Source organism: Mustelus asterias, chromosome 12 (genome assembly GCF_964213995.1).
Source record: "Mustelus asterias chromosome 12, sMusAst1.hap1.1, whole genome shotgun sequence".
NCBI lineage: Eukaryota > Metazoa > Chordata > Chondrichthyes > Carcharhiniformes > Triakidae > Mustelus > Mustelus asterias.
The window spans coordinates 71,317,314-71,345,194 of record NC_135812.1 but is presented as its reverse complement, the minus strand read 5'-3'; the positions used below and the strand labels follow the sequence as shown (position 1 = coordinate 71,345,194).

General features: G+C 39.3%; 2 protein-coding genes and 1 non-coding gene across 4 annotated transcripts in view; 2 read left to right on the top strand and 1 right to left on the bottom strand.

The window, feature by feature from the left end:
• tbcd (tubulin folding cofactor D) overlaps positions 1 to 27,881 on the bottom strand; it is a 248,461-nt gene that overhangs the window by 165,276 nt on the left and 55,304 nt on the right. For both annotated transcript variants that reach the window (XM_078225420.1, XM_078225421.1), the window contains exons 9-13: positions 24,893 to 25,025; positions 24,272 to 24,432; positions 23,422 to 23,482; positions 16,070 to 16,144; positions 12,807 to 12,901 (exon numbers count right to left, since the gene is read on the bottom strand). In XM_078225420.1, the coding sequence (XP_078081546.1) occupies positions 12,807 to 12,901; positions 16,070 to 16,144; positions 23,422 to 23,482; positions 24,272 to 24,432; positions 24,893 to 25,025 (525 nt within the window). The remainder of the gene's footprint in view (positions 1 to 12,806; positions 12,902 to 16,069; positions 16,145 to 23,421; positions 23,483 to 24,271; positions 24,433 to 24,892; positions 25,026 to 27,881) is intronic.
• Positions 1,211 to 7,173, top strand: znf750 (zinc finger protein 750). Its single transcript, XM_078225422.1, has 2 exons — positions 1,211 to 2,860; positions 4,362 to 7,173. The coding sequence occupies exons 1-2, from the start codon at positions 1,359 to 1,361 to the stop codon at positions 5,236 to 5,238; spliced, it is 2,379 nt and encodes a 792-aa protein (XP_078081548.1). The 5' UTR covers positions 1,211 to 1,358; the 3' UTR covers positions 5,239 to 7,173.
• Positions 13,617 to 13,816, top strand: LOC144502084 (U2 spliceosomal RNA). Its single transcript, XR_013499249.1, has one exon. It is a non-coding gene; the product is annotated as a U2 spliceosomal RNA (small nuclear RNA).

Here is a 27,881-nt window from a genome sequence, read left to right as displayed (position 1 = left end):
TATTGGAATGGAAAGAGTACAGAAATATAGATCAGTGACAGCTTAGCTTAAAAAATGAATTGGATCTTTTACCTAAATTACTTTTTTACCTTTATAATAAAAGAGCAATTGAATTTACTGTCAAATGTCGTTTTTACATAACAGCGCTGGATATGGTCCCATCTTTTGTAGCAGCAGTCATATAAATAAGATGACATGTATTTCTCTAGTGGAAAGGAAAACCATCTTGAGGTAGTTTTGTTTCTCCAAAGAGAAAATTGTCAGGGCCAAACTAAGTTGCTGTTTGCCATTATATCCCAGCCATGGATGGTCTAAACCCAACCCTTTGAAAGATAGCAATCTGATTTCAGCATCAAAAGGCCAGGAATCATCCGCAGCCAGAATGATAAAAGCAAGTATGGTTTTGCAATAATTGTCTGAGAGTAGACAGTTGCTGTTAAGAATTTGCATTTATATAGCATCTCGTGTTCTCAGGAGATCCCGAAGTGTTTGAAATGGCAACGTAAATTATGGATTCAAACCCTGGATTTTGGCTTAAAGCCAAGACCAAGCTAAGTGTCCAACTGATTGTGTTGCTATGTAGATGCCAGTTAATTTCGAACTCTTTCACCTGGTATGAATGACATGAACTCAAAGCCTGGAGAACTGCATCAAATGTTTTCAAGTGTCAGTTATTATTGCATCAATAATCAACTTTCACATAACTCACGATACACAACTAATCAACTCATGCTAACAAAAGAAATGTGACTATTTGAATATATAGTTCTTAAATATTTCACAGCTGTAGGAACTGCTTTTGCTAAAGAATGGAAACAAACTGGAAAATCTGGTGTTTAAGTCATTTCTTCATATCCTTTTGCATGTCCTGTGAATACAAAGGAGCAATTTATATATGGACATAACTTTGTGTTACATCAGTAACTATAAAAAGGGGACATAGCAGATTTCAACCTAGCTGGAATAGCCATATTTACATTAATGCTTTAAATCTTTTAACTTCCACTTGGGTTATTAAAAATACAAAAAACACTTTACACGGTGCATCATACTGGTTTATGTTTTTTGATGTAAAGGTGCAACACTATCAGATTTGCATACAAGTCTCTGAAACCAGGCGTGTCTTCTGGAATGTGCTGGCTCTTACGCTCATCGTGATTCAAAGTTAACCAGTTTTCATTCTTTCTCCCACAGTCTCATGCAACTTATTCCAGCACTGATTTAGTCATATGATTTGGATGCCTGTACAACAAATAAAGTGGAATTTTCCAATTATCGATTTAAGTACACTGAACCAATCTACAAAAATAAAGATCCAGGAGAAGCAGTAATTAACAATCTTCCTCGAGAACATAAAAATGAGCCTTGCTAAAGAACGCAAACCAAAGAAACCTCACTACATTCCTCGGCCTCCAGGAAAACCATTCAAATACAAGTGTTTCCAGTGCCCATTTACATGCAATGAGAAATCACACCTGTTTAACCACATGAAGTACAGCTTGTGTGAAAATTCAATCTCACTAGTTACAGACCAGGATCAAACAGGAAAATGCCCAAAGCCAAGTTCCAATGAGACTAATGTACTCAACCAGAAAGACAGTGTGTCAAATGGATGCAATGACCCGAGGATATCAATTAGCAAACTCAAAAAAATTTCAGAATGCACAAATCCTGTTCCAGGTAAAACTACAAGTCATCAGATCATCAGTAACAATGAAATCAAAGAAAATGTAGGAATGAACAATCAAACGTTTGCTGAAGTTACAAAGACAAAACAACAGAAGGAGCCACATCACATGATTCCTGCAACAAATGAATCTGAAAAACTAAGAGCTATCGAAAAGGATGAACGGTCCTCAGCTTTCTTGCCTGTTGGAGGACTGAGATCCAGCGAAAGACCAGATGAAAACACAAATTCTGTTTCAGAAAATTCAAACAACAGGGCATCTCCCATCCAAATGAAGTCAGCGTTTTATAGCCCTGGTGACCAATGGCGAGCACGTCCTTCTTCAATTTCACCAGAGCTTTCCAAAACAAATAAAAGCTTTGGTTCAATACCTCCCAATACATCACCTCTGATTCCGGATTATGCACACTATTACACTGAACGAGGCTCAAGGTTCGTCTTTTCACCCTATCTCCTCACTGGTAAGCCGCTTGAATATGACAGCCCAACAATCCCACTGTATGTTTCTCCCGACCAACGGAATTTTCTGCTGCCTCATTTACAAAATCCAGGCATGGCTTTGCCAAGACATTTAGCTCCACCGACATTAGAACAGTACAAGATTCTTCATCATTTGCATCCAAACCTTCCCATTCCTTATGGAGTTCATCATCCCAACACAACTGAATATCCCATGCCTCGGTTTGGTCTGAAGCTTCACCAAGCAACTAACACCACCAGGGATCAAAATACATATCTGTCAGTTGGCAATCCTTCACTTTATGAAACTTCACCGCCACCTGAATTATACCTCCAGGACTCTCAAAGAAGGCTTTATAGAGAATGGGAGAACACCGCTCCTACAGCACATTCAAAAGATATTGACACTGAAATATTGAACGTGAACAGAGATTCCTACACAGAGAGAACAAATATGAAAATGAGCCCTAAAGCAGGAAGTGCAGCAATGGGCTCTCCAGGTCGACCTAGCCCAACAACCTTTGCTCAAACAAATATGGGTTCAGAAAGTTTGGGTGAAATTTCCAACAAATTTCTTTCAAGCACAAACTTTAGAAGTAACAGATTGGAAGAAAGCCCTATGCACTTCAGACCAGTCAAAAATATCCCAAATCCACGCACAAAAAAATTCGACATTCAACATGATCAGCCAGAAAGTCGAGGGCCAGACAGCAGGTACAGCAAACTTCAAGGGTTTCCAACTTCTTGTTTTAGACATTTTGCATTCTTTCCATTGCTTATATGCATTTTGTCACAGCTTTGCTAGCAACATGTTATAGATACTAGCAAGTATTCATGGAATCAAACTCGCTCACTAAGTAATTCCAGAGGACTTTAATTTCAGCACTATGATCCAAACAATGTAGGGTTATGCATTATATATTTTCCACCATTCAAATCATTTTCAGAAAGAAACAATATAAAGTGTAAATGTCTTAAAATCATACAGCACAGAAGGAGGCCATTCAAACCATGTATGTATGTGCCATCTCTATGAAAATTAATCCCACTTCCCTGATCTTTTCCTGTAGCCCTACAAATTGCTCCACAACAAGGAGAGATCCAATTCCGTTCTGAAAGTTACAACTGAAATTGTTTTCACTATCCTTGCAGACAATGTATTGTAGATCAAAAGAACTGCAAAAAATTATCATGTCCCCCTTGGTTCCTTTGGCAATTCTTTTGAATTAGTGTCCACTAATTACCACCCCTCCGGTCAATGGAAATAGTTTTGCCCTATCTCCTACCAAACAGTTCATAATTTTGGATGCCTCTATTAAATTGATCCTTGATCTTCTCTGTTCTAAGAACTATAATTCAGCTTCTGAAATCGCCACACATAACTTAAATCCCTCAGACCTAATCTTGTTCTGGTACATTTCTTCCACACATTCCCAAAGGTCTTTATATCTTTCATGAAACATCCTGTCCAGAAATGGAAACAATACTATGGTGAGGCATAGCCAACAATGTTTAAAGTTTTACCATCATTTCATTGCTTTTGTACTCTCCATCTCTTATTTATAAAATAAATATATTTTTTTTAACATTTGGTTAATTATCCTGCCACCCTCACATATTTAAGTGCGTGAACTATGAAATTAGGTCATTGAAAGTGTTGTTGCAAATTTGAAAAAAATAAGCAACTTATTTTTATTAAGCACCTTGGAGGTACTATTATCCTTGTGCTTTCTTGTGCTTAAAATTCCTAGGATTTTCTTCAATCTATAAGACAGCCTTAACTCAGTGCAAACGGTCTTACCAGAGTCTGATTTTTTTGGTTTCAAACCCCACTCTAAAGAATTAGGTGATTAATCCAGGCGGATGCTTCAATCCAGCACTCCCTCAATGTACCACCTTTCAAGGCAATAAACCATGAACCTTTTTGCCCAATCCTATAGATATAAACTATTCTATGGTGTTATTCAAAGAGTGGAGAATGCTTCTCATTGCCCCAAAATCATTTTCCCTTAAGCAACATCCCTAAAAGCAGATTATCCTGTTATTTCTGGGGTTGTTCTGTACATTAAGTGCACTAGCTGTGAAACACCTTGGAAAGTTCTGAAGATATGAAAGGTGTTATATAAATACAAGTTATTTTTATGTCTAAATATTTAAAATATGCAAATATTATAAAATTCAGTCTGAAAATCATATTTTGCTACTCTGCTTACAGAATCCCGATCGCCAATGAGCATTCACCATCCAATTCAATTTACTCTAACATCAACTTTTTGGATTACTACCATGGTAATTCTCTGGTATCCACAGATACAAGCACCACCAGCATGGTCCCATTAAACCTTTCCAAAAAGGATAGAGCGAAAACAGAACAGGAACAGTTGTTTGGAACTACAACTAATAATCTTCCACAAGATTCAAATGGAAATTCTTATGGAAATTCAGGTGGCAGTTACGACCCACTACGTAAAGAGTATCAAGCTGCTATAAAAGTACAGGAAGTACCTTTAAATCTTTCAGTCAAAGTTAAACATAATCATTGCTGGCCAACACCTGAAGATTCTATTCCACGACAAGTTGACAGCAGTTCCAAAGAATCAAGGACAGAAGCAAACTGCTTAAATGGCAACAAGTCTCTTCATTCTGACTTAACTACTAATTTAGTGGAAGATCTCAGCATTGGCACAGATGGCAAAAAAACAGACCAATGGAAAGGCCAGCCAGGAAAAGGTGTTGTCAGCAATTTGCAAACATTAAAAGTTGTCAAAAGTACACAAAGCTGTAATGATGAGCAGAAGCAATCAGCTGCAGTAGCTCTTTGCCAGTTAGCTGGGTCCAGCAGTGGACAGTGCAATGAGGAATGGTCATGTTCACCAACTGGACAATTCACCAGTTTGGAGGAACGCAGCATTGAAGACAAAGACACTTGTGATTCTCCTACAATTGACAAAATAGAAAAAGGAAAACAGAAGCCAAGAAGTCAAAAGAGGTCAAACGAAGAAACAGTTAAAATACAACCAGAGGCAACATTTGTAAAGAGTAATGATTGTGGTAGAATATTCAATTTGAGGAAGAGAATTAGAGTTGCATAAGATGGGTACAATTCCAATTGAAACCAATTAGACTAAGCAAATTATTAAACCAAGTAAGGTTGGCGACCATTGTTTGCAGCAAGGTTTCAAAGCCTGGATTAGTCACCAAGATGCATAACACACCCAAGGACAAGGGCGTGTATAAACTCTTCATTGACTTTCTGCCTACTTATAAATGTTATTAAGCACACTGTATTGGGTGTTGGTTAACAGCAACAGATTATAGTGCAACATCAACAGTTTCTGATTGAATAAGTTCAGCAGGCAATTTCAGTTTCGACTGCATTATTGTCCAGATGACTTGAGATTTTTTGGGATAGAGCCTCAACTAAAATGATGCAAGTTCATCCTAAAGGGAGCAACTAACATTTCTGTTAGGAGCTCCTTTTAATACAATGAATATATAACTCAGTGATTGGACTGTGAACATTACAGACTACAAAAAAAATGCAGCGAGTGATCTAAATCCATCTCTGACAATGATTGACTCAAGTTTGCTTCATACAACTACCTCAGATGAAATAGGCAATAAAGTATGTTTGTGAAAATTCAATGATCTTTGAAGCACAATTTTGGTCAATGTGCTGAAAGCACTTGGAGAAAGAAAATTAGATTACTTATTTGAACCTGGTTAATAAACTTTAATAGAAAGCAGTGAAATCAGATTGGTCAAAATAAGCATACAAGCCAATATTTGAAATTTGTGGTCGTCCAATCAGGATGCCCAGGAGCAAGTATTCCAAATATCTTAAAACCAGAGGGTTAACTTTTCAAAAATTATGCAGTGATCATTATCAAAGCTAATGTTTTCTTCCATGCACACAGTAACTTACTGGGATAAAAACAGAAAATGCTGGAAAATCTCAGCAGGAAGGGTCATCTAGACTTAAAAGGTTGGCTCTATTCTCTCTCCACAGATGCTGTCAGACCTGCTGAGATTTTCCAACATTTCCTGTTTTGTTTCAAATCCACCATCTGCAGTATTTTGCTTTTAACTTCCTGGGATAGTTTGTTTTACTACAAGACATAAGGATACAGTGGCATTATGGTTATGTTACTGGACTAGCAATCCAGAGGCTACAATAAACAATCCAGACACATTCAAATCGCAATGTGCCAGCTGGAGAATTTAAATTCAATTCATTAATTAAAAATCTGGAATAAATACAAGTTGTCAGCAATGGTGACCATGAAACCACTGGATTATCGTATCCTTCCCCAGTCTGGCCTATATGTGACTCCTGTTTCATAATAATGTGGTTGATTCCCAACTGCCCTTCGAAACAACCAAGCAAGCCACTCTGCCGTATTCAAAGCAGCAGCTCACCACCTCCTTCTCAAGGGCAATTAGGGACAGGTAATAAATACTGGTTTTACCAGAGTCTATTGAGTGAGCAAATAAAAAATCATTGAATGGAACCTTCTGACTCAAGTACATAAAAAATGTGGACCACCAATAATAATTGGAAGAGAAAAATTAAACTGCAAATTTTGTTATGCAAATTAAACCACCTCATGTCTGGCATTCACACTGCTTAACCAACAATTGATATGATCACATATTCTGTTAATATCCAAATTGACTCAGTTCTAACCTAAGATTCATTAAGTTTTGTTTAATTGTGTTTACTTGACACAGACTAAAGAACAGGTACAAAAATGCATACGTACAGAATTCTTTTGCAGCTTATAAATTGCTCAGAATACTGCAATGGTTATTAAAACATTGTACTTTAATTCTGCTTTATTAGGTTCACTTGAAGTACCAGAGAAAGCAGGTCATGAGGGTTACTACAACACTGAAAAAATATTGTTGTTGACGTTAATTTATATCATGGTGAAACTTCTGGTGATGGAAACACTTGGTGCGATGGTTAACCATTTATTATGTTATAAAATATAAGTTTTTTGCTACACAATTAAAGATAATTTATGAAAAAATAACTTTTATTATTTGTTAAATATTAGTAATATTTTAGTACTTGATATAAGAATACAATCAGTTTAAAGTTTATTTATTAGTGTCACAAGTAGGCTCACATTAATGCTTCAATGAAGTTACTGTGAAATTCCCCTAGTTGCCACATTCTGGCACCTGTTCGGGTACACTGAGGGAGAATTTAGCATGGCCAATGTACCTAACCAACACGTTTTTCGGACTGTGGGAGGAAACCAGAGCACCCATCCACACAGACACGGGGAGAACGTGCAAATTCCACACAAACAGTGACGAAAGCTGGGAATCGAACCTGGGTCCTTGATGCTGTGAGGCAATAATGCTAACCACTATGCCACCCCAATCATATTTGACTCCACCTCATAGTAAATTGCTATTAAATCGCATCAATGGTGAATAGATTTTCTCTATCAAAATATATTAAGTAAAGGGACACTGTAAACAAAATTCTCATAATGACAATAATATTTAAAGAGAATAGATAAATCATTCAAAAAAACATTATGATAAAAATGCAACTAACTTGCTTGAAAGTCAAATTTTCACGTCAAACATTATTTTAAATCTTCCTTATTACTGTGTCGAAAATTAAGTATCCATGTTTCAATCCTTTGGTTTTGCACTGGTGCTCAGAAATCTGCACAATTAGGATTTCAGAGCTTTGGCAGTCACAGAAAAGCTTTGTGTATACAGTTGCCTAGAAATCACAATTTCTAATTTTATGACCACAATCTTTCCGATACGCAGGTCATTAATAGATAGCAGCACAATTCGATAAAGCCCTACAGAATCATTTGTTTGGTATCTACAGGCATGAATATAAAAATATGGTTCTGCTAAATTTGTTCAGAATGTTATAGAAACACCATAAAATCATCTTAAAAGGTGCATTGCAAATTCAGTAATAAACATATCTATTTCAAAACTATAAGAGGTCCAATGATTCTTCAATATTAATGAGCTATTATCAGACTAAATCTGACTATATCAATGCAGGTAATTGAGAGGTTATTCATTTAAGACCAAAACTGGACAGATCCGAGCAAGTATTTTCTTAAAAGATGAAAAGCTAGCGAACAATGTAGGTTCAGAGAGGTCCTTGTACACAGATCACTAACATGTCCTACTTGTTAAATGTTAGCCTTATATCTAGAGAGCTAGAAATAAAGATAAGAAAGTTTTGCTAGAGCTATACAAAGCTGTGGTTTGACTGCACCTGGAGTACTCAGCACTTCACCTTAGAAAACATGTATTGGCCTTGGAAGGTGTACAGTGCAGTCACCAGAATGTTACCAGAGCTGCAAGGGCTAAACAATGAGCAGAGATTACATTAAATAGGCTATTATTCTCCAAAACAGAGAAAGTTACAGAGTGATTTGATTCATTTTTAGGATCTTGACAGGGCACACCGAATGAAAGCTTTTCTGCTGGGGTACGATTCTGGAGCAAGGGGCCATAACCTTACACATCATTCAAGTGAAGAGTCAGAAAATACTTCTTCACTCCAAAGGGGGATAGAAATGGAAAACTCTCTCCCACAATTAAGCAGCAGATACTAGCACAGCTAGCAATTTAAAATCTAAGATTAATATATTTTTGCAAGCCAAGGGTGATGGATGCAGATCAACTATGATCTTATTGATTAGGTTCCAGAGACTGAATGAACAGCCTACCTTAGCTCCCAAGACATTAAAAGCACACAGAGGAGAAAACATGCTGGGACAATGGGGAAGAAATTATAAAGAAGGAAATGGCACATGAGCAGTGAGGGAGACTTCATCCTGAGTGAGACACACACCGAGTGAGTATTTTTGGGAATTTAGATTAGAGTGGGAATTTGGTGCATTGGGGAAAGAGGTGCTTTTTGGCTTTCTAACTGTTTCACCTTTCAGAAAGTGGTCTTGCCCTGCTGCAGGAGAACAGGCTAGTCATTTGGTGAGTTGGGGGAAAAAGACAACTGACAGAAAACCAACTGACCAGTAAGTGTTCAGTATAAGGGGCAGTGTGTGAAAAACTAGCACGTGGAGTTGGGAAAGTTAAGGTCTATATAGTACGGTAATTAAAATAATCCAAATAGAATAGAGTTAACGCAAGAGAAGTAAAGTTAAAACGTGGCAGAGCAGGTGAGTCGAGTGGAATGTATCCTGTAATGTGTGTAAAATCATAGATGCTCTCGGTATCCTAAACAACCATTTTAACAGGAAGCGCTGCCAACTCAGGAACTTGAGCTCTGGGTTTCAGAGCTCGAGTGGTGGCTGTAGTCACTGTAGCACACTGCAAAGTCTGAGAACTATGTGGATAGCACGCTCAGGGAGGTGGTCCCACCGCAGCTTAAGGGCATGGAGGCAGAGGGGGAATGGATGACCACGAGGTAGTTTAAGAGAACAGAGCAACGTACAACTTACATGTTCAAGTTCTAATTACTGAATAACAACTGACACATTTTAATAGCCTTCTGTTCACTGAAATTTCAGATAAGCAGAATTAAATTTTATGCAGTTCAATGTTTGACAAAATGTCTTTTATCAAAGAGTGGCGTTAAGGTTCCCATCAGTCATCTGATAGTTAAACAGTGCGCATGCACTTAGGTTTTCCAATCTTGGTCAAATCAAAGAACTTAACTTCTGTAGTGGGGAAAATGCTTGAATCTATCATCAAGGAAGAAATAGTGAGACATCTGGATAGAAATTGTCCCATTGGGCAGACGCAGCCTGGGTTCATGAAAGGCAGATCATGTTTAACTAATTTACTGGAATTCTTTGAGGACATTACGAGTGCAGTGGACAATGGGGAACCGGTGGATGTGGTGTATCTGGATTTCCAGAAGGCATTCGACAAGGTGCCGCACAAAAAGCTGCTGCATAAGATAAAGGTGCTCAGTGTTACGGGTAATGTATTAGCAAAACAGAAAGCAAAGAGTGGGGATAAATGGGTGCTTTTCTGGTTAGCGATCAGTGACTCGTGGTGTGCCTCGGGAGTCAGTGTTGGGACTGCAATTGCTTACAATTTACATAGCTGATTTGGAGCTGGGGACCAAGCGTAATAAGTCAAAGTTCACAGATGACACTAAGATGAGTGGTAGAGCAAAGTGTGCAGAGGACACTGAAAGTCTGCAAAGGGACATAGATAGTTTGAGTGGGCAAGGCTCTGGCAGATGGAACACAATGTTGGCAAATGTGACGTCAGCCATTTTGATAGGAAGAATGGCAAAATGGACTATTATTTAAATCAGTGGTCTCCAAACTCTTCAGTACGAGGGCCACATCGTATATTCTACACATCTTCGCGGGCAAAGGAAAAAAACAGGTCTATAAATGAATGAATAAAATTTATTGTATCCGGGCCGGATGTGACCCACCGCGGGCCAGATGTGGCCCGCGGGCCGTAGTTTGGAGACCCCCGATTTAAATGGTAGAAAATTGCAGCATACTGCTGTGCAGAGGGACCTGGGTGTCCTTGTGCATGATTCACAAAAGGTTGGTTTGCAGGTGCAGCAGATAATTAAAGATGGAGTTTAAAAACAGGGAAGCTATGTTGCAGTTGTATAAGGTGCAGGTGAGGCCACATCTGGAGTACTGTGTACAGTTTTGTTTCCCTTATTTGAAAAAGGATGTAGTGGCACTGGAGGGGGTGCAGAGGAGATTCATTAGGTTGGTTCCAGAGTTAAGAGGGTTGGCTTATGAGGAGAGACTGAGTAGACTGGGACTATACTCATTGGAATTTAGAAGAATGAGGGAGGATCTTATAGAAACTATAAAACTATGAAGGGAATTGATAAGATAGAAGCAGGGAGGTTGTTTCTACTGGCGGGTAAAACTAGAACTAGGGGGCATAGCCTCAAAATTAGGGGAGCAGATTTAGGACTGAGTTGAGGAGGAACTTCTTTATCCAAAGGGTTGTGAATCTGTAGAATTCCCTGCACAGTGAAGCAGTTGAGGCTACCTTGTTGAATGCTTTTAAGGCAAAGATTTTGGAACAGTAAAGGAATTAAGGTGAGCAGGTGGGAGCCGAATCCACAAAAAGGTCAGCCGTGATCTTATTGAATGGCTGAGCAGGCTTGAGGGGCCAGGTGGCCTACTCCTGCTCCGAGTTCTTGTGTTCTAAAGAAGGGAGCGAGGATGAGAGGCAAGGAGCAAATAAATCTACATCTTTTTGAGTAGTTGGTTAAAAATGACAAAGATGAAGGTTGTCAGTAAATTACATGCCCACTCTCTCCACATGCACCATCTACAGTTAACGGTCTACTTTTAAGGAATTTTAAATAAAATAGTCACCGAACTTTTTTTTTGTAACTATTATCGGATATCAACTAAAGGTAATTTTTTTTGCAACGGCCCAAATTCCTTTTAACAAAAATTAGAAGAACTTCTGTTTTTCTCCAAAATGAACAGTCCACAACAAAAATTGCACTACATAGCGTTAACATTTATGATTTCTGCAAATGAGATTTTACAGAGGCAAACAGGCAGCTTATTTATTGTCAGAATAAATTTCACTCCCTATTTTACAACAAAGCACATGAAATAATTATTCTACAGTAACTGTAAGAAAAAAAACAGGTGGCAAATTTATCACCTGCTCCGATAGTGAACCATACTACCAGACATGTTTCAACGTGGATTGCAGACCTGTCCTGATTCACCAAATCTTCACTGAGGTAGCAGTGGGCTCAGCTGGGTTGGTTTCATCATTCATGGGTTAGAAAGGGAAAACTCTCAGTTGCTGCTCACTTGTGACCCCTCACCCTCTACTACCCACTTCTCTACCCCACAACTGAGATTGGGAGATTTTTGCACGCCAAAGATATTAAGGATATGGTGTGTAGTTAGGTGGCCATTGGTGTGTGGTTAGGTCACATATCAGCCATGATCTTATCGAATGGCAGAACAAGCTCAAGGAGTTAAATGGTCTAATCCTGCCCTAATCACCAGCTGTATTTCGTCAGAATTCTGGCAAGATTGGCTCCCAACTGTCGAGTTGCTTACTGACACTCAAGTCCAGACTCTCTATCTGGAATAGCTGCGTAGGTGAGATACCAAAGGGACAACAGCACCTGTGAAACCGTATCTCAGAATGAATCACCGCATAAAGGAGAGATGAAGTATAGGAGTAAAATCAAAGCAAAGAACTGGAGCATGGGCAAGCAGGGTTAAATATACAATGGATTAAATACAAGAATCAACATAAATAGAAACATAGAAACATAGAAACCCTACAGTGCAGAAGGAGGCCATTCGGCCCATCGAGTCTGCACCGACCACAATCCCACCCAGGCCCTACCCCCACATATTTTACCCGCTAATCCCTCTAACCTACGCATCCCAGGACTCTAAGGGACAATTTTTAACCTGGCCAATCAACCTAACCTGCACATCTTTGGACCATAAATGAATTTTATAACCAGTTAATGAGTTACATCAAGAGCTTTTTAATAAGTACAAGCGAAAGGAAGAGTTAAATGAAGATATTCTTACATGCAGCTAAGCACTGCACATTTACTGTTAAACAGTGCAAAAGTTGTGTGCAGGTGGTTTAGTACATCCTGCAATTTATAGTAAAGAAGGGTAAAGTGTGCGTTTTTGTTTTAAAGACATATCTACTTATTACATACCATCAGGGAGCCGAGAAGGAAGTAACAATCCTCTTCTGCCCAGCTCAGCGAGGGCAAGACATCCACCATGCCAAGCTGTGTCTGTTTCCTGGAAACTGCAACAATATAGATAGACAATATAAAAGTAATTCAATGTCAGATTGTTAAAAGGAAACATAAAGGTCAAGTAATACAACCTAGAATGATTACAATTACTTTACATAAAATGGTATACTTTATGAGTGTTATGGGAAGTAAAGCAATATTATTATTTTAAAGCATGCCAGGATTTGAAGACCAGAAAACACAAATGAAAATTAATGTGAAATGCATTTAAAATGAATATCAAGGAAAGGTTCTTTACTCTAGTGATATATGTTTGGAAGTTTCAATAATTGCAATGCTTCAACAGATTAAAAAGCCCTTTCTGTTTGCTGAACTTTATTGATTAAGAAATGCTTTTTTACTGAAAAAAAAGTTTTAATTACTATGCTCTTTCGTCATGTTATCAAAAAGGGTAATTTCAATGTTGACACTTGATAATAATCCCACATCAACAGAGCAGCCAGAGATGTGTCATCATCTTGATTTACAGTAAATAACATGCAATTTTTAAAAGCGGCATCTCGGCCTTTTGGCTAAGATGCAAATGAGATCAAGCCTTGGAGGTGGAAACCTCCCCCTCCTCCAATCAGCTTGACTCATGTAGATCAGGCCCAAGACAGGTGTGAGGCCCTGTCTTGTCAGCTTGGACCAGAAATGTCTCAACTTGTTGAGACTCTGAATTGGACTTGATTTGATTGAATTGGAAAAGTATTAAAAAAAACATGCATTTCTTCTCGGCCTTTTGGCTAAGATAAAGTGTAGTATCGACATGCTGTACTTGGTTGAAGTCATTCGGTTACATTTTAGCTTCATTTGAAGCAATTTTTAAAAGCGGCATCTCGGCCTTTTTGGCTAAGATGCAAATAAGATCAAGCCTTGGAGGAGGAGCTATGCCTACTCCAATCAGCTTGGATCATGTAGATCAAGCCCAAGACAGGAGGTGAGAGCCCTGTCTTGTCAGCTTGGATCGGAAATGTCTCAACTTGTTGAGACTCTGAATTGGACTCGACTTGATTGAATTGGAATAAAAACAAAAAAAAACATGCATTTACAGCTCAGTAACAAAGTTGGCATGCATCATGATGTAAAATCATGGATAAGAAAATAAAATCTTCTTGAAAAATATCTACAAAAATAACTGTTATTTTCTTCACCGAACATTCAAATTTGACCGGAAGGTAGACCAAATGGAGAAGGCAAAACATTGTTAGATACATTAAAATAGGTCTTTGAGAGGAAAAGGTGAAAACAGGTCATGTACCATCACTGACCGGTATTTAACCACAGAGTCTTACTGAATTATGGGAAGGATTGGAATTGTTTGCCCAGCCACTGGAGGCTGCTCAGTCCAGAAATGTATGAGATTTCAAGGGCTAAGCATTATCAATAGCTCTACAGATGTAATAAACAAAAGTAAAGATAGGCAAATCCAATAATATTTACATACATAAATTCTAAGTTGAGTATTAATTTCTGTACAGGCATTTCCCATCAATGTTCAAGACTACAGACAGAATTCAATATTTGGTGAACAACAAGTAAAATATTGCAGTGAGGAAAACATAGAATCCCTGCAGTGCAGAAGGAAGCCATTCAGCCGATCAAGCCTGCACCTACAACAATCCACCTGGACCCTATCCCTGTCACCCCACATATTTACCCTGCTCTACCCCCTGACACCAAGAGGCGATTATTTATCATGGCCAATCAACCTAACCTGCGCATCTTTGGACAGTCTTAAGAAAATGTTAGTTTAACTTGATTGGGACTCTTCATTAGCTGACGCCTGGTCACCAATCAAAAGTACACCTTTGCTCTCATCCACGTCTACCAAGCCTGGAAGAGAGTATTATCACCAGTGATTGCAATCCCTTGTTTTTCAGAATATAAAGCACTAAAAATCTGTCCAACCCATTTTTCTTTTGGCTTTAGGTATTCACTTCCAGTTTGGCGAGTTTCTTGTCAAAATGTTATTGACGCCTCCAGCTATTTAATCTTTTGTTTAATTTTGGGCGTGACGAAAGGTGGCTAGGGACCAAGATGACTGGTTTTGGGAAACCAATTATTACTTGTCACGCTAATAAATCCACAGTAAATTATGGCAAGAAATATGGCTTAGTTCAGGAACATGGATGTGTGGGGAAAATATACATTTGACCAAATAAATACAAATGTACTCAAAGCCAATCACACATGAACTACTCTCCATTATGAGTTACCAAGCACTGGCATGTTGCCAAGCACTGCACTGAAGTGAAGCAAATAAACTATTCATGTAGGTGAGAGATGTGGTGGAAGTGAGTTTGACGTCAGCTTTAGATCACATTACAACATCCTATACAAGTTAGCTACAAGGTAGCACTGGTAAACTAAACCAATATGAAGTCATCTGTTTGTTGTTAGTCAAGCCAGGGTTCAATGTCTAGAAAGGTAAAATGGGACAAATGTTCATACCTAATTCTAAGGAAGATAACTGTCTAAAAGTAGAATTAAAAATTTGTAAAGCAATTTCAATATTGATAGTGCCAGGGACCCAGGTTCCATTCTGGCCTCAGGTGACTGTGGAGTTTGTACGTTCTCCCCATGTCTGCATGGCTTTCCTCCGGGTGCTCCTGCTTCCTCCCACAGTCCAAAGATGTGCTGGTTAGGTGGATTGGCCATGCTAAATTGCCCCTTAGTGTCCCAAAATGTGTAGGTTAGGGGGATTAGTTGGGTAAATACATGGGGGCAATGGGGAAAGGGCCTGGGTGGGATGCTCTGTTAGACGATCGGTGCAGACCCGATGGGTCATATCAATTCACTCCAATCCCCTCCACACAATTAAAAATAACTGGATCTCAATTCTACATGGCTGCACAGAATACCAACTATAAGGATTCATACATTGTTTTTACCTCTGCTACTCTTATCCTAAGGAAACTAAAATCTTACCTCCAGCATTCAGACATTCATATGAAGAGTTAACCGTCAATTCGCAAGGTCTGCTAGCCAGAGTAAATTTCTGCCTTGCCCAATACCACGCCAATACAAGTTTTAAAACACTTTTCAGTTTTTCCGATAGAATATAGTGACAAACGTATGAAGCGTAAGTTGTTACTCTATTTGCTGCACTGCAGCACGATACATCATCTAACTAGGCCAAGAAAATTGAAAATGTAAGTAAAACACTAAGTCATTACCTGAAACATTCAAGTACAGATCCAACAACATCATCTGCAAGCTCTTTCGGAAGTCTTCCAGTCACTCTTCCTATCCTGAAATATAATGGCATATCAATTCAAATTTTTATCATCCAGTTTACTCCTCTCTACTGGGCAAATGTCAAAAAAACAAGCATTTTGAAGACTTCTGTCATTTTCATTCACCAAATGAATCACAGAAAAAATTGTTGAGTATCAACTGATCTTATAGAAATAGCTGGATAAAATAGAGCATCCGTTCAGCATTGAAGTAAATAAGCAGAGCTAACTAAAAGTTTCTGGTACAAAGCCATGCAGTTATCTCCTGTCTGTTTGGCTCAGTAGTAGCATGCTCATCATACTCAAATGGTTGTAGCTTCCAAGTTCGCTTCAGAACATTTCAGTGCAATGTGAGGCAGTGCTGCAATGCCAGAGGTGCCCAACTTTCAAATAAGACATGAAAGCCAAGGCCTCACGTGCCCTTTTGGGCGAACACCAAGGTTCCCCTGACACGATTCAAAGATGAACGGAGAGTTTGATTCTAGTTCTGACAACTAATACTACCAAAACAGATTTGCAGGTCATTTATATCATTTGTTGTTTTTGGGACCTTTCTGTGTGCCAATTTGGAGTGGTGTATGCTGCATATAGTGCCTTTACTTCTAAGTAATTCATTAGCCATGCAGCACTAAGTAAATGCATGGCACTATATAATGCAAGCTCCTTCCCACAGACTGTATTTCCAAATCTGCTTCGTTTTCAGACATACAGAACTTATTTAAGATACACTTAGAATAACTTTTTCCTGCACCTGCAAACAAATCAAATTATACAATGTTTCCTATCTTAAAATAGTGATTACAGTTCAAAAGTGCTTTTTTAAAAAGAATTTGGGACATTTTGATGTGATGAAGAGAACTATGTAAATGTAGGCCTTTTTTTAATTATACAAATTTGTTTTACTCAAGAAATTTATAAACCGAACGAAAAGAAACTGCTCCTATGTTGGTGTTCAAAAATTGATCCCAAACTAAATATTTTTGGGCAATGAAATCATATTATAAATCAAGGAAAAACCTTAAAATAATTATTCTGCTCTACTCCCTCCCACCATAGAACCTACGATCAGCAGTAATTATGTTTAAAACATTATTTAATAGATGTATCTAGAAAACAAAGTACACAATATTTGAAAAAAGTGGCCAAAATCTTCTTTCCTCATTCGCTGGTGGGATTTTCCAGTGCCGTTGCAAATGAGTGGAGTTATGGCCAGGACGCCAAATTCTCCGTTCTCGCTTGTAAGGGGTCCCACCATGGACAAGGCTGAAGAATCCCATCCATCCTCGTGTGCATTCTTTGATGCATCGGAACAATATTTTTGGAGTTATAGAGTCATAGAGGTTTACAGCATGGAAACAGGCCCTTCGGCCCAACTTGTCCATGCCGCCCCCTCTTTTTTTTTTTAAAACCTCTAAGCTCGTCCCAATTGCTCGGATTTGGCCCATATCCCTCTATATCCATCTCACCCATGAAACTGTCTAAATGCTTTTTAAAAGACAAAATTGTACCCGTCTCTACTCCTGCTTCTGAGAGCTTGTTCCAAACACTCACCACCCTGTGTGTGAAAATATTGCCCCTCTGGACCCTTTTGCATCTCTCTCCTCTCACCCTAAACCTATGCCCTCTAGTTTTAGACTCCCCTACCTTTGGGAAAAGATATTGACTATCTACTTGATCTACGCCCCCCCAATATTTTATAGTCCTCTAAGATCACCCCTCAGCCTTCCCAGCTCCAGAGAAAAAAGTCCCAGTCTATCCAGCCTCTCCTCATAACTCAAACGCGGTAGCATCCTAGTAAATCTTTTCTGCACTCTTTCTAGTTTAATGATATCCTTCCTATTTACTCTTGGCATTGTCACTAGAATTTTGTAGCATTCTTTGGATTACATTGCACAGAGGGAGCTCAAAAATCCATTTGACCATAAACTGCATACATGCATAAAATTAGGATCAGAAGTTGTCAATACCACAACAAGCCCACAATTCCATGAATGACTCTGCACCAAATACATTTTCATTATCTTAGCACCAAGGCACCAATCGTCATAATCGTATTTGACACCTGTATATTCACAGCTTTAAATTATATGTATTTACATTTATCAGGTTTATTTTAAAGCTTTTTACATATTAGCAACTGTTGGTAGTTTCAAAATCACTAGTTTTAGTGTAGCTATCATTTTGTAGTTTGAATTAATATATTCTTAAGCCTTTTCTGCTAAAATGGACAGAAGCCATTTCAATAGAAAACTAAATCAGTTTTCTATTGAAAACAGTTTTCTATTGGAAACCAGCCAGACTAGCTAAGTAGATATTCTTTAATTGTCTTACAATTAAGGCTAAGTAACTCATTAATAGATATGTTAGAAAAGCAGAAAATGTAATTTGGAACACAAATGTTCATAGCTTTTATAATTATAAACATTATTCACTTAATTATTAATACAACTGTGGAAATAAGAGTATTGTGCAACTTCTCAGCCCACAGAATACAGAAATGACATAACTTATTAACCTTGACTAGGAGGACTCAATAGGCCGACAAAGGGTCATGAACGAAGTCCAGTCCATCACGCAAACCAGCCTCCCACCCATTGACACTGTCTACACTTCCCACTGCGTCATAAAGGAGCCAGCATAATTAACCCCACGCACCCCAGAAATACTCTCTTCCACCTTTTTCCATCGGGAAAAAGGTACAAAAGTCTGAAGACACGTACCAACCGACTCAAGAACAGCTTCTTTCCCTGCTGCCATCAGACTTTTGAATGGACCTACATCCTAGCTATGACTGCAACACTACATTCTGCACTCTCTCCTTTCCTTCTCTATGTATGGTATGCTTTGTCTGTATAGTGCGCAAGAAACAATACTCCCCGCCGTATACTAATACATGTGACAATAATAAATCAAATCAAAATCTGGCCATACAGTGCACATGCTTAACATAGAAAACACGTAGCCACATTTCTTCTCGCAACTATTTAAGAAATTAGCTTTAAGCAGCTTGATAAACAATGTCCCCAAAAGCACTGGTTAGTAAACTGCTCAATACTTTTATACAGAATGCTTCTGGGCACAGCCACACATGCGTATTTCTGAGCATGTTTCTTAGCATTTATTTTATTTATTTATATGGGCATCACTGGCTAGGCCAGCATTTATTACCCTTCCCTAATAACCCTCAAGATGATGGTGCAGTGCTACCTTCTTTAACCCCTGCAATCCATGTGGTGTAGTAGCACCCACAGTGCAGTGAAAGCGGGAATGTCATGACTTTGACCCGTGGCAGTGAAGGAACAGCAATATATTTCCAAAGCAAGATGGTGTGCAGCTTGGAGGAAAATTGCAGGTGGTGATGTTCGCATGCCCTTGTCTTTCTAGGTCAGCGATGTCCAACATACAGTCTGTAGGACACATTCTGGTCCACCATGTCTCTCTATCCAGCCTGCAGAGCCAGGGTTCAAAATAAAGGTAAACAAAATGAAAGATGCCCTAGTGAGCCTATCAGCAGCAAATGCAGGAGAGAGACAGTCTATTACTGGAGACGCAATCAACACTGTGAAGATGACAAACTTCATTCAGCCTCTGGCCTGAACACTGGCGGCGGTGGTCTGTTGGCAGGGAAGAGAGGCTTTCAGGGAGAGGTAGGGGGTAAAGAGAGTCTGCCTGTTGGCAGAGGGGGTTGAGGAGATGAGAAGATTGCCTGTAGGGATGGTGGAAGAGAGAAAGTGCCTTGCGGAGGTGATGGGGAGAATGAAGTGGGGGGAGGGGGTGGGGGGAGAGAGACAAGGCCACCGACAGGAATACAGGAGTGAAGGTGGCAGAGCAGTCATCTTGCAGCAACAGCGGGGTTTGGGACAGCTGTGTGTTAGATAGCGCAGGGAGGATCAGCCTTGGTACTTTCACAGCCTTCCTGAACCTCTCCTCTGTAATATTAATCTCCAAACCGCCTGGTAGACGAGAGTGAGTGTGAGAGTGAGTGAATGTGCATGTGTGAGAGTGGGTGTGTGTATGTGAGAAAGGGAGTGCATGTGTGTGAGAATGTGAGTGAGTGTGGGCGTACATATTTCTGGCTCAATCCCAGTCTCCGGGTTCTCACTCACTCTCACAGCCACAAATACTCAAATAGTTGATGCTTCACCAATCTTGTTTAGACTGGTGAAGCCTCTGTCCCGAAACAGCGCTTTCGGCAGCTAACACAATCAACTGTTGCATCCAACATTGGTTTGCAAAGTTTAAACTCCAGCAAACGTACATTGAGAATCTGAAAGTGCACAAGTGCAGCACTTTTGCCCTCCAATATCATAGAATCCCTACAATGAAGGAGGAGGTCATTCGGCCCAATGAGGGGAATCTTTGCCTTGTGGTATTATCAGTAGACTATTAATCCAGAAAGTTCTGGGGAGCCAGGTTCGAATCCTGCCATGACAGGTGCTGGAATTTGAATTCAATAAAAGACACCTGGAATTAAGAATCTAACTGATGACCATGAAACCATTGTCGAGTGTTGGAAAAACCCATCTGGTTCACTAATGTCCTTTAAGGAAGGAAATCTGCCACCCTTACCTGGTCTGGCCTACATGCGACTCCAGACCCACAGCAACGTGGTTGACTCTCAACTGCCTCCAAGAACAATGAGGGAAGTTTATTTATTTATCATAAGTAGGCTTACATGAACACTGCAATCAAGTTACTGTGAAAATCTCCTAGTTGCCACACTCCGGCGCCTGTTTGGGTACACTAAGGGGCAATTCAGCATGGCAAATGCACCTAATCAGCACGTCTTTCAGACGGTGGGAGGAAAATGGAGCACCCGGAGGAAACCCATGCAGACATGGGGGGAACATGCAAACTCCACACAGAGAGTGACCCAAGCCGGGAACTGAACCCAGGTTTCTGGTGCTGTGAGGCAGCAGTGCTGACCACTGTGCCGTCCATCAGATGAGCAATAAATGTTAGCTCAGCCAGCGATGCCCATGTCCCACGGATGAATAAAAAAGAGCCTGCACCGACAACAATCCCACCCGGGCCCTATCCCTGTATTTACCCTGCTAATCCCCCTGACACTAAGGGACAATTTAGCATGGCCAATCAACCTAACCCGCACATCTTTGGACGGTGGGAGGAAACCGGAGCACCCAGAGGAAACTCACGCAGACACAAGGAGAATGTGCAAACTCCCCACAGACAGTTATCCAAAGCCAAAATTGAACTGGGTCTCTGCGCTGTGAGACAGCAGTGCTAACCACTGTGCCACCGTGCTGCCCCAGTATCCTAATTACCAAAACCATATATGGCTTTATCAGTATTAAGAACCGTGTTCTGTTTGTTGCAGCATTAACATGTAATCTAATTCAACAACTAACATTCACATAATGCCTTGAAGATAAAGAAATAAAAGTGCTCCACAAGCAAAAGGAGGAGATATTTGAAAGTGTGACAGATTAAAGAGCTGGCTTTTAAGGAGTGTTTTAAACATAGGAAATGGTGCGAGCCATTTAGCTATTATACTGTTCAATGAAATAATGGCTAAGTGTCCCTCAATTCCATTTACCCACATTTGATGCACATTAATTTTCTCCTCTAATCCTCATCTACACATTGCAGCTTTGTGATGGCACAGGTCCACCACTGCTGAATAAGTTTATTCTTACTGTTATTGTCTCTGAGCTCTAATGCAGCATAATTTGTCATTTGTTTCAATGATTAAAACTTTAAACAGCTTTGTCGGTCTTCGATTGATATTTTTCCCTCACCAGTTGCCATGATTCAAATTTTGTTCCAACAAAAGGTCCATTTTCATGAGCAAAACAGTTGGGTTTAGTTTATAAGCAAGAAAACACAACACATAAGTAGGCAAAAAACACATCATATGACCAGCAACGTAACAGTTTTGACTATATATGATATGTACCAACACAATAGCATAGTTTGATTCATTGAATGAAAGATGAAGCAATATAGCCCCAACAATTACAGGAAGGCAAAGATGGTGTGAGGAAATCAAAAATGGCAAGGATGATATATAATAGAGGCTGAAGGCTTGAGCAGCTTTAGGGAAAGTACTCTGCTCTTCCTGGCCTACAAGGAGTGCTGAAATAACCACATATCTTGGGGAGCTGGCAAATCCTGATTACATCTCACTACCAAGTCTTCCAAACCCTGAAGCCCGTGCAGAAACAGTTCACTTCGGATCAGGTACTGCAGGAGCCAGTAGCATCTAAAGGCACATCTTGGACTTCAAAGATGAAGCAGACAATACAAACCAGAGAACAAAGATAACCAAGATGCTTGGTCTGCCTCTGCGCTGCTTCTGAAGGAAGTGCAATTCAAGATTAATTGGGTTCTTCTTAATAGTGGGCAATTAAGCAATTTAAACTATTTGTAATGCTTATGCATAGGTTTGAATTACAGAACTCTGATGGTTAGCTTGCTTTTGATATCTGACCACAAGAGAAACCATTCTGAATATCTGATATTAGTCTATAACAAAACACCTATTGTCATTTAAAGGACCACTAATTTAGGCAGAAGTTGGATTATCACCAAGATGATTATCGGAAAGAAAGCCGGTCTGCTGGCTGATATTCAAATAAAATAATGTGTTTGCATCTTTTCGATTGTTTGGCTCTCAAAATCATACAGCATAGGAAGCCATTCAGCCCATCCAGCTGCTAGCTCTTCAAACAAGCTTTTTTTCCCCTTCCAGCATATATTCAATTCTCTTTTGAAAGTTATTATTGAATCTGCTTCCCCAACACTGTACCTTCCAAATCATAATAACTCATTGCTTAAAGAATGGCTCATATTGCCTCTGCTTCTTTTACCAATCAACTTCAATATGTTGCCTTCTGGTTACCGGCCAGTCCCATCAGTAGAAGCAGTTTCTCCTTATGTACTCTTATTGAAATCCTTCTTGAAATTGAGCAGCCCCATTAAATCTCTCCTTGCCCTTCTCTGCTCCAAGGAGAACAACCTCAGCTTCTGTTATTTCTCCACAGAACTGAAGTTATTCATCCCCACTACCATGTTCTGAAGGAAACAATGGGTATTTTCTTGATAATCCCTTGTCCTGGCTGTTGCCCCAACTTCAAAGGTAAAACCCTCTTTAGCTGAATTTCAAGACTTCTCTTGCTTGATGTAAATCTAGGCTCTGCTTCCGTCGGTTATTATAAATCAATTATGATTACAATGCCATTTGTTTTCAATTGAGGCAATCACCATAGAATTATAATTAAGTGTAAAACATAGAATAGGAATTATCAGCTAATGCAGGGCAACTTACTTACCCCTTTGCTGCAGACCACCTGACAATAGTATCTTTGTCCTTCAATCCAAATAGCAATTGCTCTGGAAAAAGGTCACAAAAAAAATGAAAAACAGGTGAATTGTGTAATGGAATTTCCTTCGCTACACTGATTGAATATATCCCTTAAATAATTTCCACACAAGCAAAAGCATCTTTAAAACATATCATGTATTCTCTCACACAATTAGTAAGGGCATAAACATTTCACACATACATTGACATAAAAGCACCCTTTCTTTCCACGTGCAAACTTATAGTGCCAGTTTACCAATTCTAGTTGCAGTCAAAAGGCATGCCAGTCAGAGAATCAATAATGTTGCAGGTGAACTGACCATTTCTATATCCAGTATGGATGTTAAGCATTAAACAAGATTTAGAAATCTGACTGTTTTTGATCAGTACACGATGCACTTACTTGTAGGAAACAGAAACACATCAAACATTCAAATTATGAAAGAGAGAACTCCAGTTTTTATAACAAATCAAGGAAAAATAATACACAATGGGACAATCCTTGTCACAAAGATACAATCCTTTCCTCCAAGGATATATTTGGAACCCTTCCCTATGGATCCTTATAGTTAAAGCCGGTGGTTCGTCAGCCAATTCTAATATTTATTCCCTCAATCCCTCCTCATCAGCATTTCAGACATTTGCAAGTCAAAAAAAAAATTAATACAGAAAAACAAGTGCTATTGCAAAATCTGTTTATTTAAGTTATTGTTCATTTATTCAAAAAAGTTTAAGCCAAGCTGTTTTGTCTAAAATGGTTGGATGTAGCTGTTCACAAGAATTTTGCACATTATATGCTTTACTCTTCATAAACACACCTACTACATTCTCTATCTCTCCAGGGATATCATAATCATCGTCATCATCATCATCCTCTGCTTTTAATTCCATTTTCTGTATAGATGAAAGGTTATTAGTGGCTTGACCTTGACCTGCCATTTGTAAGTTAACAGCCAAAGACCTGCTCCCACGTTGATATCTATAAATAAGAAAAAACATTTTGCATTGAAGTAAAAAGAACATGTGAAAAAACAAACGAAAAATCAAAGACTATGAATGTGTTCAAATAGTTATGATTACACTTGTAATCCCGATAAAGTAAATTCTAATTTTCTTGCCTCTAACTTCAATCTTTTCTCCTTGATCAGTCAACATCCAATATCAAAGTCAAAATTCAAAGACTAAAAATATTTTAACATTTGATTAGAAATTTGTGTCTTGTACTCAAGATTTGGACAGACTGCAAAGAGTGTAGATTCACCCTTGCTTTGTGCTATTCTTGATGAGTGGATCAAAATGAAGAACACGTGTGAGGAATTATAACTAAAACCAATTTCTAACCGACCATTCCATGGCACCATCACCTTTTTGTTTGATCTGCTGGGCAATTCAAGCACCACATTTTTGACTGAGGAACCGAGATGCAGGAGCCCACTTACCTCCACTTGGCAACCTTTGGCTTGAGAAATGTCAGGCCCAACCTTTGAATGAGTTTTATGCCCAGTTTGCGTAGGATAGTGTGATTACACTCAGGAATGTTGCGTTCATCAAGGCACTTCAATACCAGCGGAGCTAGAGGAGAAACCAATTTTGAACAATTATTCAAAACACAGACTACAATGTAAACATTCCGGAGTCTGAAGCTGGTTTAACTATTTGAATATTAATTAATCAGAATGCAACTCCAGCCAAATTTCATATTGTAGTTCTAGTATTTCTATGATTTGAGTGAGCCCAGGAAGCAGCTGTCGAATTAATTTGAACCTGCCCTCAACTTTTGTCACCAGCGATTTTGATGGAATGGGGTCACTGTTCTTTAAAGTTAAGAATTTCTATATTACACATTTTGGAGAAATGACAACTAAGTTTTGTTTCCTAAAAAAGTTGGACTCTGTGTCTTGCTTTGAAGAAGGAATCTCAGTGGCCGTCTCTGTGTTGCCCACATCTCCTCAGTGGTTTGCTTCGAAGGAAGAATCTCAGTGGCATCTCGTTTGATTATTCTCTATTTATTCATAGGCTTGATAGGCTCAGATTAAATATTTGAATAGGTGAAGCTGGATGACCACAAGAGATAAAACACCCCAGAGGTCAGGGGTTTCCACAATTATTGAGGCTATTCCCATATTACTGTAGATTGAGGACTGCCTAACAGGCAGAAAACAGTCAGTAGGAATAAACGGGTTATTCTCGTGTTGGCAGGCTATGGCTAGTGGAGTACCGTAAGGGTCAATACTTGTGCCCCAGCTGTTCACAATCTCAATTGATGATGATTTGGATAGGATGCCAAATGTAATATTTCCAACTTCACAGATGATACAAAGCTAGATGGAAACGTGTGTTGTGAGGAAGATAAAGCGGCCCCGGGAGAATTTGGACAGACTTAGTGAGTGGGCAAGAACATGGCAGATGGAATACAGTGTGGAAAAATATAATGTGAGGTGATCCATTTTGGTAAGAAGGATGTGCAGATTATTTCCTAAATGGTAAGAAATTAGAAAGTGTAGATGCACAAAGGGACCTGGGTGTCCTTGTCCATTAGTCACTGAAGGCTAGCAGGCAGGTGCAGCAAGTTATTAGGAAGGCTAATGGAATGCTAGCCTTTATTGCAAGAGGATTTGAGTACGAGTGGTCAGGTCCTTTTTCAATTGTATTGGAGCTTGCTTAGCCCGCACCTGGAGCACTGTGTGCAGTTTGATCCCCTTACCTCAGAAAGGGTTTTATTGCCAAAGAGGGAGTGCAATGAAGGTTCACCAGGCTTGATGGTGGGATTGTCTTATGAAAAGAGATTGGGCAAACTGGGCCCATATTTTGAAGAATGAGAGGTGATCTCATTGAAACCTACATAATACTGGAAGGAATAGACAGGGTAGGTCCAGATAAGATGCTTCCCTTGGTTGGGGAGTTTAGAACCAGGGAACACAACTTCAAAATAAGGGGGATGTAAGGACTGAGATGAGGAGAAATTTCTTTACACAGAGGGCTGTGAATGTTTGAAATTCCCTACCCCAGAGGGTTGTGGAAGCTTTGTCACTGAGCATGGTTAAGGCTAAGATTGATGGATCTCTGATTAATAATGTCAAGGGTTATGGAGATAATGGGTGTAAAAGGCATTCAAGGCATCTGATGAGCCATGATTATATTAGTGATGGAATAGGCTCGATGGGCTAAATGGCCTACTCCTGTTCCTATGTTCCTACCACCATTAAATGTTCAGGAGGCGTTCATAATCAAGCTACCTGCAAAATATTGCACCCTTGTGATGACCGTGTGAAACCTAAAGTCAAGACCTCTTTGACCCTCATTGGTTGAGGAAGGAGTACTCTAGGATCACTGGGTCAAGGGGTTCAACTAAAGCAACTTCACAAACAGATAGACAGGAAAATAACTGATCTTTTCATTGGCACCATGAGTTCTCTTGCAGAATGTGGAGACCACAACTTCACTTACAACCAGAAAACTTTCTGGTCATTAGATTGAATTACCTCCCGACCCATCTCCAAAGAACTTGACATATTCAGTGGATTGTAGCTCAAACTTTTCACAATAACATTTGCCCCGCCCCAGCCCAATCCAAGGCACGATCTGCTTCAGAAAATATATATTTGGAAACAATGACATAGTTGGAACCAAAACCTACTCTCTCTAGCTCTCACTTTCAATTGGGCTCAGTTCTAGAATTTTGTCAACTTTGGTGGAGATCATAGACATCATAAGATAGTCAGTTATTCAACGAAATCTTGAGAATGCACTCATCAAATGAAGAGGGCAGTTCATTTTACAACCTGAACAGATGTAGGTGACTACCAAGCCAGGTTGCCTTTGAGTGAAATCTATTCAATGGATTATTCCCAAGGAACTGGGAGTAAGAGCTGACATAAGACCTCCTTGACTTGAAACTTGGATGCATGATTATGAGCACCACCTCCACATTTACTGGTGGTAATAGGGCAATGACCTCAATAACTGTGCGGAAAGCTCCCGGACTCCAGGGTGTTCTATCTCATGTGGTCTTCCAGTTTAACTCAGTCAAGCAGCAGAAACATTTTTGAACCGTAAAAGCCTTAAAATCTCGTGTGTGGTGCTACAATAGAGCTGCTGTATCAGATTTTATTTGGCAAATGCTTTAGAAAGAGATATTTATTTCCACGCCCATTTTAGAAATTGTCCACAAACTCTGCTCGCACTTATTAAAGGTTTTGCGTAGTTCTTAGACTCAGCAGCTAAAAATATCAAAGGACAGTCCAACAAATAACATTTCAGCAGTTCATTATTAAATTCCTCCTGCTCCTCTTTGAGTCAGCTTGATCCCAATTACTTGTAAGCTAATGGGGCAGTACTTTGGTAAGCTCCTATGGCACACATACCGAAGTTATTATAATTTTTGCCCATATTAAAATTCGAATCTCATTTTTAGATCTCTCAAACGCC